General features: G+C 29.7%; 1 protein-coding gene across 1 annotated transcript; it reads right to left on the bottom strand.

The window, feature by feature from the left end:
* Positions 1 to 1788: 1788 nt before the first annotated feature.
* Positions 1789 to 5732, bottom strand: LOC111274570 (auxin-responsive protein IAA26-like). Its single transcript, XM_022859302.2, has 6 exons — positions 4971 to 5732; positions 4211 to 4826; positions 3248 to 3525; positions 2635 to 2782; positions 2192 to 2256; positions 1789 to 2086 (listed from the first exon to the last, which is right to left on the bottom strand). Exons 2-6 carry the CDS (start codon positions 4735 to 4737, stop codon positions 2052 to 2054), a joined length of 1053 nt encoding a protein of 350 aa, XP_022715037.2. The 5' UTR covers positions 4738 to 4826; positions 4971 to 5732; the 3' UTR covers positions 1789 to 2051.
* Positions 5733 to 17450: the final 11718 nt, after the last annotated feature.

The following is a 17450-nucleotide window of genomic DNA, read 5'->3' as shown; positions in this document are numbered from 1 at the left end:
CTATCTCTCCAAAGATTGTAAAAGATGTTCCACTAGAAATATTCTTGTTATTGCTTCGACTCATATTCCTTAAAAAGTGGATCCGACTCTAATAGCCCCGAATAGATTAAATACATGTATTAAGATACGAAGATTTCTTATTTCACAACGGTAATAAATTAAGAAACAAATACTAAATATTCATAAAGTCGTTTTAATAGGAATATTTTTTATTATAATATAATTTTTTTCATTTTGTTTTTCTTTGAATTCAAACAAATGTTTTTTTATGTGAAATTGTTAATATTTGAATTTTGATTACTATAACTAAAAGTATAAATTGATCACACAACGCACGACTTCAAACAAATATCTTTTGGATGGAATATGTTTTTTGATATTTTGCTCACTAATAAATTGACTAATTAAATTCATATTTTTATAATCAATTCGATCCTCCGATTGGATATGGGGCAAACACCTTCGAAAAGATCTTTGTATTTATTTATCATTTTTTATTTCTTATTTTTAAAAATAATCCTATTTTATTTTTTTTTAAAATTTTATTTTGATCGAATCAAATTCAAATTATAGAATTGATAGAATAAATAGGATTTGTTTTGTTTTTTTATTATTGTATTATTTATTTATTTATTATTTGTTTATTTTAATTATTTATTTGTTGGTTTCTAAACGTTAAGTTTGCCACGCATATCATGGTTGTCAACTTGTGGTTGTAAAGTCGGATTCACTTCTTGCAATGCAAAAAATTTTGCAGCCATTACAGAAGAAGGATCCAATATATCAAGTGATATTTGTTGACCAACAGATTTTGAAGAGTGACAATGTGTAGAAAGATGGAAAGCAACATAAATGGTATAATCAAGTATTGTACTGGTAGAGATTGTCAACTGTACCTTTGACATTTTGCAACGGTTGGAAGCATACGTGTATAAGACTTCTAAGGAAAGAAGTTTCTTTACAATAAAATCCGCTGAGACAATGCATACTTATCTAGATTAGTTGAATGATTTGTTTAACACACAAAGGAAAATATGTAACCAAAAACAATATTTTATCTATAAAAAAATAAAATAAACCCTCAAAAAGTTTCAAGCTTGTAGTATATAATTGGTATCAAATTTTGGGAAACAAAAAGAGGAACAGAGTAATATGGCTAAGCTTACAAGTTAGAAGAGATGTGTCCGTTGTTTTGGTCAACAACAAGCACACGTGTTCCGACCAACCAAACTCTGGAAGGTAAGTAAGGGCAAAACGCACATGCGTTTACATTCCCACACGTGACACGTCATTGAGATGAGACCAGTCTTGTTTTTGGGCCCAAAGTTAGGCAGCTCTCGATGATAACGACCCTTCAATCCTCCCCCAAACCTCTTTGTTTCCCCCTTTTTATACCCTCAATTTCACACCGCCCATAGACTTAAAATACTCATCCAAACCAAACAATCTATTTATATAAATTTGGTTATTGATGGATCAACGGTCCAAATCTTGCCCCTATGGTACCGAAAGGGATTAGAATGTGCTTTGGGGCTCGCCCTTTTGAACGAAAAGAACGGTTCGAATTAGAGTACTGGTATTCTATTGCAGCGAGGTTCGATAGGTCATGAATCGAAAGAAAGAAAAAAGTGTTTTCAACTTTACAACCCATTATTCCTTCACTTTTCAGGAACTTGGAACTGGACTTCTTTTGCTTAGAGGCCTCAAAGTTCAACGCACTTTCAAAGCCTAAGAGTTCTTTCACCATCCTGAAATGGGTTGTTTTTAATACTAAGTACAAAAAAAAAGTTGCTCATCAGAACTCGGAGAGAGATGTTGCTTGCTTGCTTCATAACACTGTTCCAAATGGCATTGATGTAGAGAAAAAATGCATGTTAAACAAAGGGAAAGACGTCAAAAATTACATATAAAACTACTTATATATACTGTGAGTGCATCGAGTTCCATACAACATAGAGGAGCAAAATGTCAAAACGTGAACACAATTTAGAGCCTGTTTCTTCAAACTTTGGTGGAGAATCTTCAGGGGAAAGCTCTAGTTTTCGAGGCAGTCAAGCCTGCATCTTTCCCTGCTTACTGCTTCCAACTGTAAAAGAACCCCCAATTTCTAATTAAGAGAAAGGAAAACCAACCAAAACAACTAATAATTAACCATTAATCATTAGTTTTTCATAATAAACTAAAGACTCACGGCTGAGTGCTGATAGTTCAGTGCTCTTCAACACGCGCAGCCTCTTCACTGTCGATACAAACATGCTGCAAATCCCATTCAAAATCCAGTTATTACAACTTTATTCATGTATGGTTCAACATGCTATTAAATAAACATAATTAAACAAAGCAGTTTCTGTCGTAATTTGGTAATACATATATTAATAAAGAATATGCCAACATTAAGGAAAGCAACCGGAATTATGGTTAAGATATTAGGAATCTAATGCTGTTTTCAGGAAAAACTAAAGGACAAAGATAAAATAAAAATGGTATTCTGCTAGCTAGCTCTCTCTCTCTCTCTCTCTATATATATATATATATATATATAGATATATATATGCTCAATCACTAATTGTGGGAATATAATATGGTATAGTATAATCTCAAATTGAATCAGATCCACAGTGATAAGATGCTTACTGCCAAGGGACATCCCCAACAAGCATCCTGTCTCCTTCGTTATCCTCATAAACAAGCCTATATTCTCCACTTCCATCCAGTACGCCCGTAATCACTTTCTTTTCCTCTTGCTTGTTCACTATTCCACCAGCAGAGCAATCTCTTTGAGCTACACGGATCAAAGCAAAGACAAAAAGATTAGATAATCATATCTTTCAATCACATTAGTATAAGCTAAGAGTTTAACTGCAATAAGAACAAGCAAATGTGTCCAAAATTTTGCCCTCGAAATATGCAATTTGTATTAAGATTTACTCCTAATGCTTCCCTGCGCCCACTTCCATCACCTAAACAGTTTAAAACTAACACTGATGTGACTCGATTGGTAATATAGTAACCATATACAATACAAAATTTTCTAATACACTGAACAAGGGATGGTGCTGTCAAATATAAGATATGTTTGACGTAGATACGATATTAAACTCCGAATAAAATAAACTTCCTAATGGCTAATGGACATGACTATCAGATCAAATTTAGCTAAACGCTGGAAATAATTACCAAGGATTGATTTAGCTCAGTTGCATATTTTATATTCATTGAATCGAAAATAATAGTGCTATATATTTACCTGCAATGAGGCCTCTGAAGAGTTCATCAACAGCAGTTGACAGTTTTTCATAGCTGTCATAGGCCTTGAGATCCACTTTCCTTCCGATTGGAACTCCATCCATGTTGATTTTCACAAACAGGCCTCTACCACTTGTTTCAGCTGCTGCTTTTTCATTAGCAACCTTGTGGGGGACCACACAGGGTGATTCAGAAGCTAGTTTTGAAGAGCTGCTGGAGGCAAGATTTTTCCTAAAAGAACGAATTGGAGGCCAACCCACAACTGGACCTGGAGCAGTTCTGTTTTCCATGATCATTACAATAGAATCAGACAAGAAAAACATCACAATAAATTCAAGCTAAATAATTGAGATCAATATGTACAAGGGTTATTTGTTAATAATCAAAGTTAGCCAAAATCATGAAAAAAAAATAAAGTCTTGAAAGAGAAAACATCTACCTAAAACAAAAATTATATAAACGAAGAAAAAGAAAAAGAAATCCCGTGCTAAAATATAAGAGATAGGATCAATATAATAATAGCATGGGATAGGAAACTGGAGATAAGAGACAAAATAAGTAAAACTTGTACATCTAAAAGGAAAGATAAGGATTAAGCATTTACTACCATGACAGGCTAAGAGCTATCATGAATGAGCAGATCAATTAATCATTCATAAAAAAAACAAAAAAACAAAAATTTTTCAAACATGTGAAGGAGAAAAGTAAAATTTTGCACTAAAACTACAAAATATACAGGTACCTATGAAAGATGAATTAGGATTCATGTAACATGAGAAACATAAAGAAATGAAACAACTAACAAGCATGCATGGACCACATAACATCAAGTAAGGTAAACTTGTGACTTGTGAATATCCTCTGTCTAGAAAGATATAAAAAAATTAATATATTATAGATATGCAGACATACAGACGGACAGACACACACACACAGAGCGAGGGAGAGTTAAAAGCTAGAGTACCTTTTCTGAGAACTGTTGAGAGGCACAGCTGTATTTGCAGGAGGTGAAAATGCTTTTTTCTCTGCATTCTGCAAGTCTACCGCTTTAGTGCAACAGGGCTGTGACGATCCCTTTGCTATAACAGGCATGCTTTGTGGGGCTGTTGATGGGAACTGAAGAAATAAGGGAGGCTTTGTCTGATGTTGATGCGTATGCTGGAGGGTTTTGGCCCATGGAGTGGACAAAACTGACCCAACCGGGTGGTCTTCTGGAGATGGAAACTTATGTGTTTGTTTTCCATTGCTCTTCATTGAAGAGAAGCATCCAAGAGAGAGTAAAGACTCATCTCTCTCCCTGTTGCTTTTGGTTGTGTCTTCGATGGACCAGTTATCTTCACCCGGGGGACCAAGCCTCAATTCCAGCTTCCTCTCCTCTGAGGATCCGTGTCTTCTATCCTCTTCTCTCTTTACATACCACTCTCTTTCTTGAGGAATCAAATCAAGAAGTTGAGGACATGCTTCACCATTCTTTGAGCAACCGCTCTCCATCTCCTTAACAGGATGGAATAGATGCCCAACTAACCCAAAAAAAATTCACCTTTTTACTATAACTTTGAAGACCAAGAACTAGAAACAAGCTGAAAAAAGAAAGTGTTGCAGGTTCAGAAGCTTAAATATCACAAAACAAACTAGAGAAAAAATGAAAAGGACATAAAACCATGCAAATGGAATGGATAAACACATAGTCCATAACTAATGAAATCCAAAAAAGAGAAACTTGCCTTATTTTAATTTAAAAGGAGTCACTCAACCAAAGCTCAAAACAATGAAGACGCACATCATGAAATCAACAAACTTCCTTTAGGCTTTAGCTATGAAAAACGCTTGTAGGAAGGAGTGATAGAACTCTGAAAATCTTAGCTAACAACGCAAGAAGTGTCCAGCTTAGAGAGACACAACCATTAATTCCTTAAAACCAACACATATAAAACCGGAAAAGCCAGGCCAAAAACGCAATATAAAAAATCACACCTTCAAACTAGAAAACCCCACAAAGAGAAAAAAAATCCTCCACCAGAACAAAGTGTTTTAAACAACTCAAAGTGCAGAGGATTGGTAGAGCGCTATGATAAGAAGGGTGGGTTCTTATCTAGCTTTTCCTTTGTTTTTTTGCACGCTTTAGTGGGTTCTTCTTGCTTTCTCTCTCTCTCTGTCATACTCTCTCTTTTCTAGGACTCGATAAAGAAAGGTGATTTTTTTAGACACGAAGAAACGAGGGGAGGGAGGAGAGCATAAAAAGAGAAAAGAGATGATAAAACCAGGAGAGATTCCCTTTACTCAAGACCCCAAAAACAGGATACAAGAATTAGAACGTAACTCACGCAACCACAGCTCCCTAAATAACGATAGGTTGTTTAGCTCAGGAAGCAAAGCTTGCTGTTGCTGACCTCCTAAAGATACACTCTTGTTGCTCTTCCTTTCTTTATCTAATGTAACAAGTGTTTTTCACTGCTACACTTGCAAACAAAACCTCAACCCCATTTGCACAACGCCCCAAACATACCCCCCTTTATTGAAGTCTCGTCTTAGTAAAAAGTAGATCTGACGTGAACGTAAAAATACTATAATTTAAAATTTTAATAATTATTATAATTTAATAAATTAAAAAAATATATTTTTCTAAGAAACACCCATATGCTTAAAATGAAAGCCGCTTGTTGCTCGGTTAAGTTCATTTCTTATTTCAGAGCTCATTTAGTTTACAAACTCAAGAAAACGATAGGATAGTATTTGCTTTATGCCTTCATTAGAGGACTAGGGGACCTCACAATCAAATTTTTAGTTGGATAACAAAGACAAATCATGTGCACTTTTTTCTTTGAGAGTATAATTCTAGCATTATAGAAACTGCAAATAGACCCTTAATTAAATAATTAATTGAATGTTAATTAAATTAAAATGGTTAGGAGAGAGAGAGATAGAGAGACTTGAGGCTTAATCCAAAACAGGAGTTGCTTTTGAGGAGGTCAAGAAAACGATGGATGATGGGATGGGATGTGATTTGTTGGTACTATTCTATTTATTCCAGAGGAAAGTAAGAAAAAGAAAGAGTGAGATAAGAGAGAAAGAAAGAGATTTGCATGATCAATATTTTTGCAGGGGAGGCTTTGGTTTGGTGTAACAAAAACATGCAGATCCCATGATCCTGTCTGGTTTCTCTCTTCCTCTTACCACCGTCCACATATCCCATATGGGGTTTTAAGAAATGAAAGAAATGACAAAAGATTACGTAAAAATTTGTTAGATAATTACACCAATAAACTAAGAACCGTTTGATTTTGTTTTGCTTAAATTTTGTTCCTTTTTTGTTTATCTTGAGATTTGTGTTCGACACAAACGGAATCTGACACGATTCTTTGAGATAAACTCTGGTCATAGCCAGGCTTAAAGGAGGCACTCTTTTGTTGCTTTTCGGATATGAGATTTTTATTTTTCCCACGTAAAAAAAAAAGTCCGTACAATCGTTAACCATTCTGAAATAATCGTGTCCAAACACTCGTCTCATCGCCGAATGCTTGAACATTGCGGGCAGCGGCTTACCAAACGAACCAAACTCTTACTGCATGACCATATTGTCCTTACGTGTTAAGTTTAAACACAATAAATTCTTAGTTTAATTTTTTAGGAAAGAAATAAAATACAGGCAGTACAGTTTTCCCAAGCAATAAAAAAATTTATAAAATAGCATTAGAACTTGTAAAATACTTGATAATTCAATCATTGCGCATATACTTAAATTGATTATTTTTAATTCTAGAATGTATTTTTACTGTCGGCGTCTCTGTCACATGTTAATAATTATTTATTAAATTTAAATAAAACAAAATAATCAAAAGAAAAAATTGAAACTTTCCTCTTTGAACATGAAATTATAATATTTGTAAAATATAAGAAAATTTTATAAAAATACTTCATAAATCAAATATGAGGATACCTAAATTTACTATTTGGGATTCCATATTATGAATGAGTAATTTGTTTCTTAATTTACTTTTATCAAATTTGTAAGAATCGAATTAAATCATTCAGTCGAAGATCAATGAATTTTACGAATTAAAATTTCGTATAAAATCAAAATAAGTTTATAATGAATCGATTAATTTTTTTATTAAAGTTTTTTGCTAGCGATGAGTATTTAATCCATAACTTTTACCGATTGAATTTATGATTTAACTAAAACATTCATTTTTATTATTCATGTTTGTTCCTTTTGTATGGTCTTAATACGTTACTTAAAAATATATCATCTTTATATTAATAATAAATTGAATGTTAAAATTAATAAATTATTGAAAAAGTGTTGTTTGTAAGAGAAAAAAATGGCAATGATTAACCATGTATTTTCCAAATCATGAATGACTATGTCAAAACTTTATATACAAAATTTTCCTCTTATACACATGGGCAAATAATAAGTTGTTTTTCTTAATACGTAATAAAATATAATGTACAGTTGAAAATGATTTTTAATGTAAATATCATAATCAAGGAGGAAATTTTCACTCGTGTACTATTTCTGCGCAACAAATTCTTTTGTATTTTTTTTATATAGAAACAGATCTTTCATTGTTTTTCATTATACGCCACAATTTAGAATATTTACAAAATCATAAAGTTGGTGAGAAAAATATGCTATTAATTTGGTACGTAAGTAAGACAAATGAAGTTTTTGTAGAAATCTTGAATTTTAACAATACTTTATTTATTTGAAAATAAAAAATAAAATGTTTAAAATTTTTTAAATTCAATTTTTAATTTAATAATGATATTTAATATATTTGAAATTTAAATTTTAATATCTAAAATTATTTTTTAATTTTAAATTATGATTTTTTATACTGAAAATTTATTTCTTACAAAAAATAAAAAATTCACTAAAATGCATTTATAACTTAAGATATTCAATAGTTTATAATTATCTTTAGAAATTAAAACAAAATATTAAATAAATAACAAAACAATCTGTGGAAAAGGAGGGTAATATGATCATTACATATTAAATAAAACACGGCGATTTTATATATTTTTACTAAGAAAGAGACAACCTTAACTCTTGCAGGCTGCTACGAAGGTTAAAACCAACCAAGGCACATGGTCCGGTTAAACCTCGAACAAAAGAGTAGGGGTCGATTGAGCCCAGGTTGGCCGGTGGTCTGGGTTCGGACGCTCGGAAACGAAACTTAACCATTAACGTCGAATTAAAGGAGGATTAACAAAAGCTGAATATGAGGCTAATGATAGAACGGAGTGACACGTGTCAGATAGAAAATAACTCTTTCTGGGGCCCACTGTAGTCACTGTCCTCAACCCTTACAACCATACGGAAGAGGGCTCGTGATGCTTTTGGCCTCCGACCACCCAACATGTTCGACATTTAACGCCCGATCCTCTTTGCTAGTCGGCGGTATTATTACCTACGGTCTCATAATAATAGTAGTTTTTTTTTTTATTCTTTATCAGAAATTATTATTGTGAAACTCAAAACACCACTCGCACGTATTGCGCGTAAAGCAAGTGTGTTGAACGATTTTTTTTTTTTTTATCCTTTTTAAGTTAGTCGAAGTAGGTTCCTACAATGATTAATTTGCATAATTAGTAAGAAGTTTGTTTGGTTCGAAAATGAGGGTTTTTAGGTTAAATAAATAAAAAAGGTTAAGTGTATATAAATTTTTTTAAAAATAATATTTATAAAATTTAAGTTTTAAAATTTTCAAAACATATTTAATTTAATTTAATATAATATTATAAAAATAATTATCAAAGTTAAACTTATTTGACAAAAAAAATAAATATACCCAAACAAAATAAAAACAGAAAGAGTATAATTTTGCTCGCAATGATCCATTATTAGCTATATTTACTTCCTCTTTGTTTTTCTTTCAAAATGCACAAATGCTACTTATGCTCGTAGGTCACACAACCTTTAAAGGTAATAATAATGCATGGATGTTTTTGATAAAGTTATTATCATCAACCTTTTGGATTTAAATAAGAAGGCTTTTTTATCTTGGTTATGAAAAAAAAAGTATTAGATTATCGTGCATTATTTGTATATTTAATTATTAAAAATATGATATAATAGTATAATATAAATATAATATAAAAATATATAAAAATAATATGATTTAAAATTTAAATAATTATTATATATAAATTTAAAAAATAAAAAAATATTTTTTTTATTTTTATGTTGATATAAATTTAAATAAATAATTTTTATATAAAATATAACATAAATATATAAATTATAATATTTTATATAAAATAAATACTTGAAATTTAGTCATTTGATTTATGTTAACAAAAAAATCTTGATTTTTCAAATTAATAATTATATTTGTACACAACCAAATAGATTAAACTGTTGCACAGAACTACAAAAGTGGCAATAAACTGCCATTTGGAGAAGCGTGGAGAGTGGAACCAGGAATCTGACCTTTTATTCGATTGGTTTCAATCAAGTACATCAGGTAGTACAACAATTCGATGTATCCCGATTTCCCAGTTCCATCATTATCAAACTCACATCTGGACCGTAATTACTAACGTACTTCATGACATGCACACGATCTTCAAGATAAAGATCCCATTCGAGCACAAGATGAAAGATTAGCACCCGTTAATTCCAAAATCTGCGGTGATGACGAAGGGTACAGTGTTAGAAAAAAAAAAAGAAAGAAGGAAACAGCTGGTGAAGTAAACGTCATGTCAAAAAAAGTTGAGTGTTTTAAAGGAAGATAGAGAGAGAGGATTTGGTCAGTGCTGGTGGTAATGATGGTTGGTCCTACAATGACAAACAAAAAAATTAATTAATTAATTGGAAATCAGATAAGGCGCATTGAACGTTCCAGTCTAATATGATTCTGTTTGATGGGACAATCCTGATCGTCTAATTAACGACGATGATTTCTGACCATGATTTGTGATTGGAGTTGGGACCAAGGCACCACGCCATAAAAATAGTCGGCATCAGCATTTTTTTTTATCTGTTTTAAAATTTTAACTTTAAGGTTTTGTTTGGATGATTGGCAAATGTAAATGCTAAGCATGAATGGATTTTTATCATAATATTATTGATGAATTTTTTTTGTTAATATTAATTTCAAATACACGATTTTGATAAAATAAAAAATACATAATATGTTGTCAACAATGAATTTTTTTATAAAATATTAAAATTTTAAATTTAATAACTAAAGTTCAAATTTTTTATTGAAATTTTGACAAGAGTTTTATACTAACAATTGTGAGTTGTGAAATTTTGAAACATAAAAAAAAAAAAAAAGAAACATAAACTTTCTTTTGGAAATTTGGTCAAACTTTTAAATATATGAAGGAAACCAGTCAAGCAAGCATGTTTACACCTTTTTCTTTTCGTTTCTTGACAAAAAACGGTTTATGTAGGTAATAAGGAAACATGAAAAATATGTGTAGAAAAAAAGTATAGATTTAATCTTAAATAAACATGGGAATGGTTGATATGTTTCTTGAACCATAATAATAGAATATTGCTTAAGAAAATAATTGATTTTTTTCCTCTCATATGAGGCAAAATGATGAATGTACAAGAAAGAAGAAGAAGAAACTCCCTATTCTTTCACTATCTCTTGTCTTTTCAAATAATTGAATAAGTGATCCAATATAATAAGCATTAAGCCACTAAAATTTATGGACGAGACAATAGTCAATTCTAAAAATAAAAATAGTAATCTTATCTTTGTAAGTTATAGTATGTATTGAACCACTTCACGATTAGACATATTCACGTGTGAAATAACTTGTTAAATTTATGAGTTGGTTTTGAATAAGATTTTTTTTTTTTTTTAAGATTGGTGCGGTTTAAAATTAACTTAATAATTGGTCTAAATCTTAAGCCTTAAATTTTAAAATTTAAATTATAAACTCTAATTAAATAATGGTTTTAATTTAATTAAAGCTAAGCTCTGCCATGAAAGATACTATTTCAGCAACAATTCAAAGGCAAAATTTGTCCTGTCCATCAATAATTCCATTGCATATGAACAACCCATGTGCCCCATAATTGAAAAAAAAAAAAAAAAAAGGAAATTTAAGAAAACAAACATCAACCCAAACAATCCCCTCTCGGATAGTCTTACAAAAAGGAATCCTTTTGTTGGTGTCCCAATGCCTTTGTGCTCTCCACATCAATCCCACCCCACCTTCCTCTTGTTGGCCAGTGGCCACATTTTCTCTCTCGTGCATTTCTCATTCTTCAAAGGAGGTTGTTTGGTTGGTTTTAAGCCGTGGCCTTTGAATGTGCTGCTGCTACCGTGGACAGGGACAGATCAAAAATTTTTATTTAATGGGAATAAATTTATTATATAATATATTTATTCAAAAATTTTTATTTAACATAAAAATATTATTTTCTAAATATAAAACAGATTTTTAATAAAAGAATTTGAAATAATTTTTACAACATCAAATATAGAAAAAGTTTAAATAAAAATTAATACAAATATAATAAAAACTTATAATATTAAATACATCAAAATTTTAAATATCAAATAAACACAAACACATAATATTATCATTTTTCAAATGAAAATAATACTATAAAATTGAGTTAAACAATTTTCATAAGTAGAAAATGTAAGTTTTTTTATTGTTAATATTAAAAAATATATAATTTTATTCAATTACAAATATTATTTTTAAAATTTACTTTCTCTTACTAATGATATTTGTCTTTGACTAACTTAAATCAAATACTAATTTAATTTCTCTATAGTTCTTAAAAAATAAGATAAGATATGAAAATACAAAATAAGAGTAACAACATACTACTTTTATATATATTTTAACTATTTTAATAATTTAAAAATTGATACTAGTTTTTGTTATAAATTTTAGATTTTATTTGATTACATCTCTACAAGTTTGTTAGGTTACATCTCTACAATAATATTTTATATCAAATACATATTACTAAAAATTTTAAATAATATTAAAAAAAATCACATTATCAATATAATAAAAAAAACAACAAAAAAAAAAGTACTTTGATATGTTAAAAATAAATTTTTATATCATGATTATTTTGTCGTAGTTTTATTTTACTTGTTATCTATATTTTACTATACAAGATTAGTTTAAATTTAATTTGCGTTTTTTTTTTTATTTTTGCAAATATTTTATTATTTTATAGTTAGACGACCTTTATAACAATATAATGATATTTTACATAAGTAAAAAAATAATAATAATAAAGTCTACAAAAGAAAAGAGTAGATAATAGACAAATGAGGATAAAAGAGAGAAAAGTAATACTAGCATGTGACTTAAGTTAGTTAGAGTAATATTTACATGAAATAATTATTTGTAAGCCAAAATTTATTAATATTTACATATAATACTTTATTTTCTTTTAAAATGAGTCAAATTTTTTCTATTAAAGTATATTTATACTTTATAATATTTTTAAATCCTTCCTTTTTATATTTTTCTTTTTTAATTTAATGGAGGCAAAATGTAAGAATATTAAAATTTTTGTCTAATATAATAATATATTTAAAAAGGGTTATAGAATTTCAGTATTGTCTCCATTGTAAATCCATCATTGACCATGAGCTACTTAACCCTTTTTGTTTAAAATAGCTCTTTTTTCTATTTAAAAATTTTTGAAATAAATAAAAAAATTATCAATGTAAATTTTTAACTTCATAAGTGAAATCAACATGATGACATATGTTTTTATAATATATTTTAAAAAATGGGACATACATCATTATATTAATTTTATTTATAAAATTAAAAATTTTATATATAGTATATCAAATAATTTTTTATAAATAAATTATTCAATCTTTAAAGTCAAATATAATGTTGTATTTTACAAATATCGCGAACTTGAGATTAGCAAAAAAAACAAAAACCAAAATCCAGAGTAACAAATTTACAATTAATACTTGTTAAAAAAAAAAAATTGAACAAACACCTTTTTAAACATGAAAATGTTCCACTAATAGGCACCAACCTGCCATAAAAACAGCAAACCACAAACCATAAAGAATTGATACATATCTTTCTTTCTCAACTTTGCTTTATGGGCAGAGATCCCACCAAACTTTTCTTTATCTAAATGTGCATCGATTACACTCTCACTTTGGATTCATTCCCATGTACAAATACACTCTCTTCCCTTTTCTTTTGGCTTTCCTATTTCAAGTTTTTCTTCACTTCATTGATTGCTCCATCACTGTCTTTTTAATGGTTTATTTTCCCTTTGTGTCTTCTTTTGCTTCCTTTTGCTTATAATTTTTCATGCGCCGCTATTGTACCATGTACAAGAATCAAGATCACTTGTTGGACCCACTTCCGGATTGCTCCCCTCCCCCTTTGAATTATTAAAACCATCCCTCTTCATCATCATCATAGACAGAGGGTGAAGAAATTTTTAAAAGACCTAAATTAATGGATCATAAAGTTTAATTTTGAGAGGCAACAAACAAAAAAAATTGAAATTTTAATTTTAATAATTTTTAATAAAAATAATCATGATTCCTTTGATTGAGAGAGTATGGTTGTGATTAATAGAAGCATAAAGTCGGTAGCTAAAAAGCAAGATCGATGTTGATAACAACCAACGTAAAAAAAAATGTCTGTTGTTAATTATATATTATAGGTTAAAGAATAGATTATTAATCCGTACTCATGTTGCAATGCTTATGTATATAAAGGGTGAATTTTTTTTCTACTAAAAGTGATCATCATTTTATTCTCAAACCAATCATATTACTTAAGAATCCTTTATGATTAGGGTCTAAGAGTATACTTTGAATTTAATTATGACCTATGTATCCTCCCTTGATTACGAATCAAATCAACATCGTAGTAATTAAAGAAATTAAGCACACACTCGCTCTCTTTTTCATAGGCATGCGTATAGATATCACAACAGTTAGCTAATGGTTATGAAATATTCTAATGCAATTATGTGCCAATCTATTGGTTAGCATACATAGTGATCCTTATCTAAGGAAACAAAATGAATATAATCAATATATTTTTTTTCTATCAAATGATAAACTCTTCATTTTGAGTTGAATTTCAAACCATTGCTTTGGCAAGCGACTACCAATGTGGAAAATTAGTACTAATTTGATTGTTTATTAAAAAAATGCATATTGTTAAGATAGGGATGCAAAGAGGTAGGTTTAGGTGGATTTTTATTATCTGCGCCTATCCACACTTACTTTATGACATATTCTATCTAAATTCCAAATAATGTCTTAATATCATATTAAAAAAATTGAGGTATCTAATCACCCCCATGATTAAAGCTTGTCTACATTTTGTTAAAAGATAAACAATTTAGGATGAATTACATGATTAATCGTCCAATTTTGATCTATTTTTTATTTTGATTATTCAATTATAAAATTTAAGGATTTAGTAATCTAAATTTCCGCAAAAGAAACAATATCTTGCAAAGACTAAGAATGAGCAGTAAAATGATAAAAAAAATTCCAAAATTTATATGAAAATTTTGCATTACAACAAAGAACAAATGTCCCGGATCACATATGAATCTTAGACTAAAAGGATTGTATGATGAGACTTACTAAAAAATAATACAGACAACGAATTAGAAAAGATAAATTTAAGCTCTCAACTGTGACACAGACAATCTCAACATATTTTTATCAATTATTAAAGTGCATTTCTTGTCAAGTATCTACTGTCTAGCTAGTAGTCTTTTTATTTTTTATTTTTTGCCTTTATCAAACGAGAAAAAAGCCCATATGCTCGGAATGATTAGTATAAACGCATTATCTGCCGTTAAATTTATCTATTTCTATATGCAATCTCTACTCCTAAGTGATTAAAAAGATGCCGGAAAAATATGCCATGCTACAATATTATCTAAATGTTACTTACCATCACAATTCTTCTCCTTTATCGTTTCATCTGTTTTTAAAATTTTCTAAACTAAGTGCATGCTTTGATAAATGAAACAAGGAAAAGAAATGACGAAAGTGGTAAACTTTCAGATAGAATCTTCTCAATAGGTGTACAAAGATATCTTATAACTAGAAAAGAAAAATACTCTTTTGTTCTTTCATTTTAAGATGTATATATCTGTCTTCTTTCATACACATATTTAAAGAAATTATTTTATGATTACTTATTTTATAGAAAGAAATTCATATCAGCTAATTAAGCCAAGAAAATAAACACATTTATTAGTGTATCAAATGCTCGTGTTATATTGAAGGAAGTGTTAAGAAGTTGAATTCAAGATTCAATTTAGTAAATTTATGCAATTCATTCAGTGACAATTCAGAAATTAACATTTGTAATTTTTTTTTTAGATTGTAACTTTTTTTATATAAGAAAAATAAAAAAGTGTAAGAATATTGGTGATGAGATGAGCTTACTAGCACATAAAGGTAAGATGAAAGCCAAAATTATCAATATTGCTGTCCCAACATTCTACAAAGTACCACCCATATCCTAAAATGCAAAGTTTAAAGCCTGAGTTTTAGTGAGTTTGAACCAAAATTTGAGTACAATATCTGTTGAAAATTTTACTTTTGAAGTGATTAATCTGCTCAAATGGTTTTGAAAATCTGCTACATGATGAAGTGTTGGTTTCTAGGCTTGACCTTAACTCATTTAGCAAGCAAGTTGGAGAAAAGTTTTGGGTCAGCTGTGAACTGCTTGACTCATTTGGTTGTAGATTGTAACCCTACCCTACATTAATTAGTATCAAAATGACAAATGGATTTCTCAAACTTCAGAGAGTCATATGGAAGACCCTCTTGCAAAAGTAAAGTTTCACCAAAAGACGTTTTTTTTAAAATGATTTGAACTCACAAAAAGCAATACTTCATTGAAAAAGAAGATGTTAATTTGTTAAGGGTGTGTTTGTTAGATTGAAAAAGTGGAAGGATGAATAAAAGAGGGTGTAAAAGTGGAAAGAAAATGAATTCTAAGAAGTTTGGTAGGAAAAAAAATAAGATAAAAAAAATTTAATTATTTTTCACATTTATTAATAAAAACAAATCATTTTAAATTGAAAAAAAAAAAAAAAAGAGAAATTATATGAAGGTACGTAGCAACACAGGAAGAAGGATTTCCACAGCACTAGATACCCTCAAGCATTTCGAGTTTTGCTCTTATTGAGGAAATCACTTATTACCTGTCTTCCACTTTTGAGTAACCCAAGGAGTGATAATTAACCATGCCATTTCAAGCATGGATGGAAAGTGGCCGCCACCCCATCACTTTCACCCACCCGATAGAAGTATATATTAATAAATATATAATTAAAAAAAAATTCTGTTTGCTGGCATTAATTTATTGGCAATCTTTCGAGTGGAAATGAAGTTTTCAAAGGGACAGAGCCCATATATTAAAGCTTGAAAGTATAGCCCCTTTCGAAGGTTTGGACTTTGAGGGTCTACATTTAAATTGTAAGTCTGCACTACAGAGCTGAAGAAACCAATTCCTCTTCTTATTCAGTTCAGACAGGATAAAAGAAAAGGCCCCTTTTGTAAAACATGACTGATCTGATCTATTTCGTTACATCCCTTTCTTTTTTTTATTGGGCTTATTTAGTCAAGTGAGCTAAAACTTTTTATAAGCTCATCAAATTGAAATGATACAGAAAATACTGGCATATGTCCCTATGAAATTATGCAAGACAGCAAAGGATATCGCAACTTTTGCTTGGATTTAAAATGAATTTGAAGAATTTTTTTTTATATTGATTTAATACATTTAAGATTTTACTTTTAATGTGTTTTTCCAAAAAAAAAAAAACTTGATTGATAAAAAAAGTTTTCTCTTTCACCAATTGAATTTGGTTTTGCAGATGCTCTTATTAAGGAAATGCATAAGTCAAACAATGTTTAAAAATAAATTTTGTTTAACAATACCCTCGAATCAAACTATCATCAAGTTAAAATCAAATGTAACATTCAATTTAAAAGAGTTAATGAGTGATTGCGCTTTTTGACATCTCTGTCTGTCAATCCCTCCTCAAGCAAAAATCATTATTCCTTGGTTCGCCTTTTGCCAAAACAAGGGCCACCCAAAACCATGAAAAAAGCAAAGGGCTTTAAGACAAGATCCAAGGTTTTAGGGGGCCACCCTCGAGCAAAGAAACACAACAATCATCGTCCTCAGCATATTCTTTAAATGGTACAAACCCAGTCTGGACAATCAATTTCACT

This window comes from Durio zibethinus, chromosome 26, assembly GCF_047325235.1.
Source record: "Durio zibethinus cultivar Kanyao isolate XHJ-2024 chromosome 26, ASM4732523v1, whole genome shotgun sequence".
Lineage (NCBI taxonomy): Eukaryota > Viridiplantae > Streptophyta > Magnoliopsida > Malvales > Malvaceae > Durio > Durio zibethinus.
Note: the sequence above shows the minus strand (reverse complement) of the source record. Positions and strands in the feature narration are given on the sequence as shown.

What these genes read in the sequence shown, in the direction of transcription:
- LOC111274570 (XM_022859302.2), bottom strand. Translation starts at nt 4,737, where the DNA reads ATGGAGAGCGGTTGCTCAAAGAATGGTGAAGCATGTCCTCAACTTCTT. An exon ending in CTCAACAGTTCTCAGAAAAG is followed by an intron (nt 3,526 to 4,210) that starts GTACTCTAGCTT and finishes CATGGAAAACAG; the next exon opens with AACTGCTCCAGGTCCAGTTG. An exon ending in GTTGGGGATGTCCCTTGGCA is followed by an intron (nt 2,257 to 2,634) that starts GTAAGCATCTTA and finishes TGGGATTTGCAG; the next exon opens with CATGTTTGTATCGACAGTGA.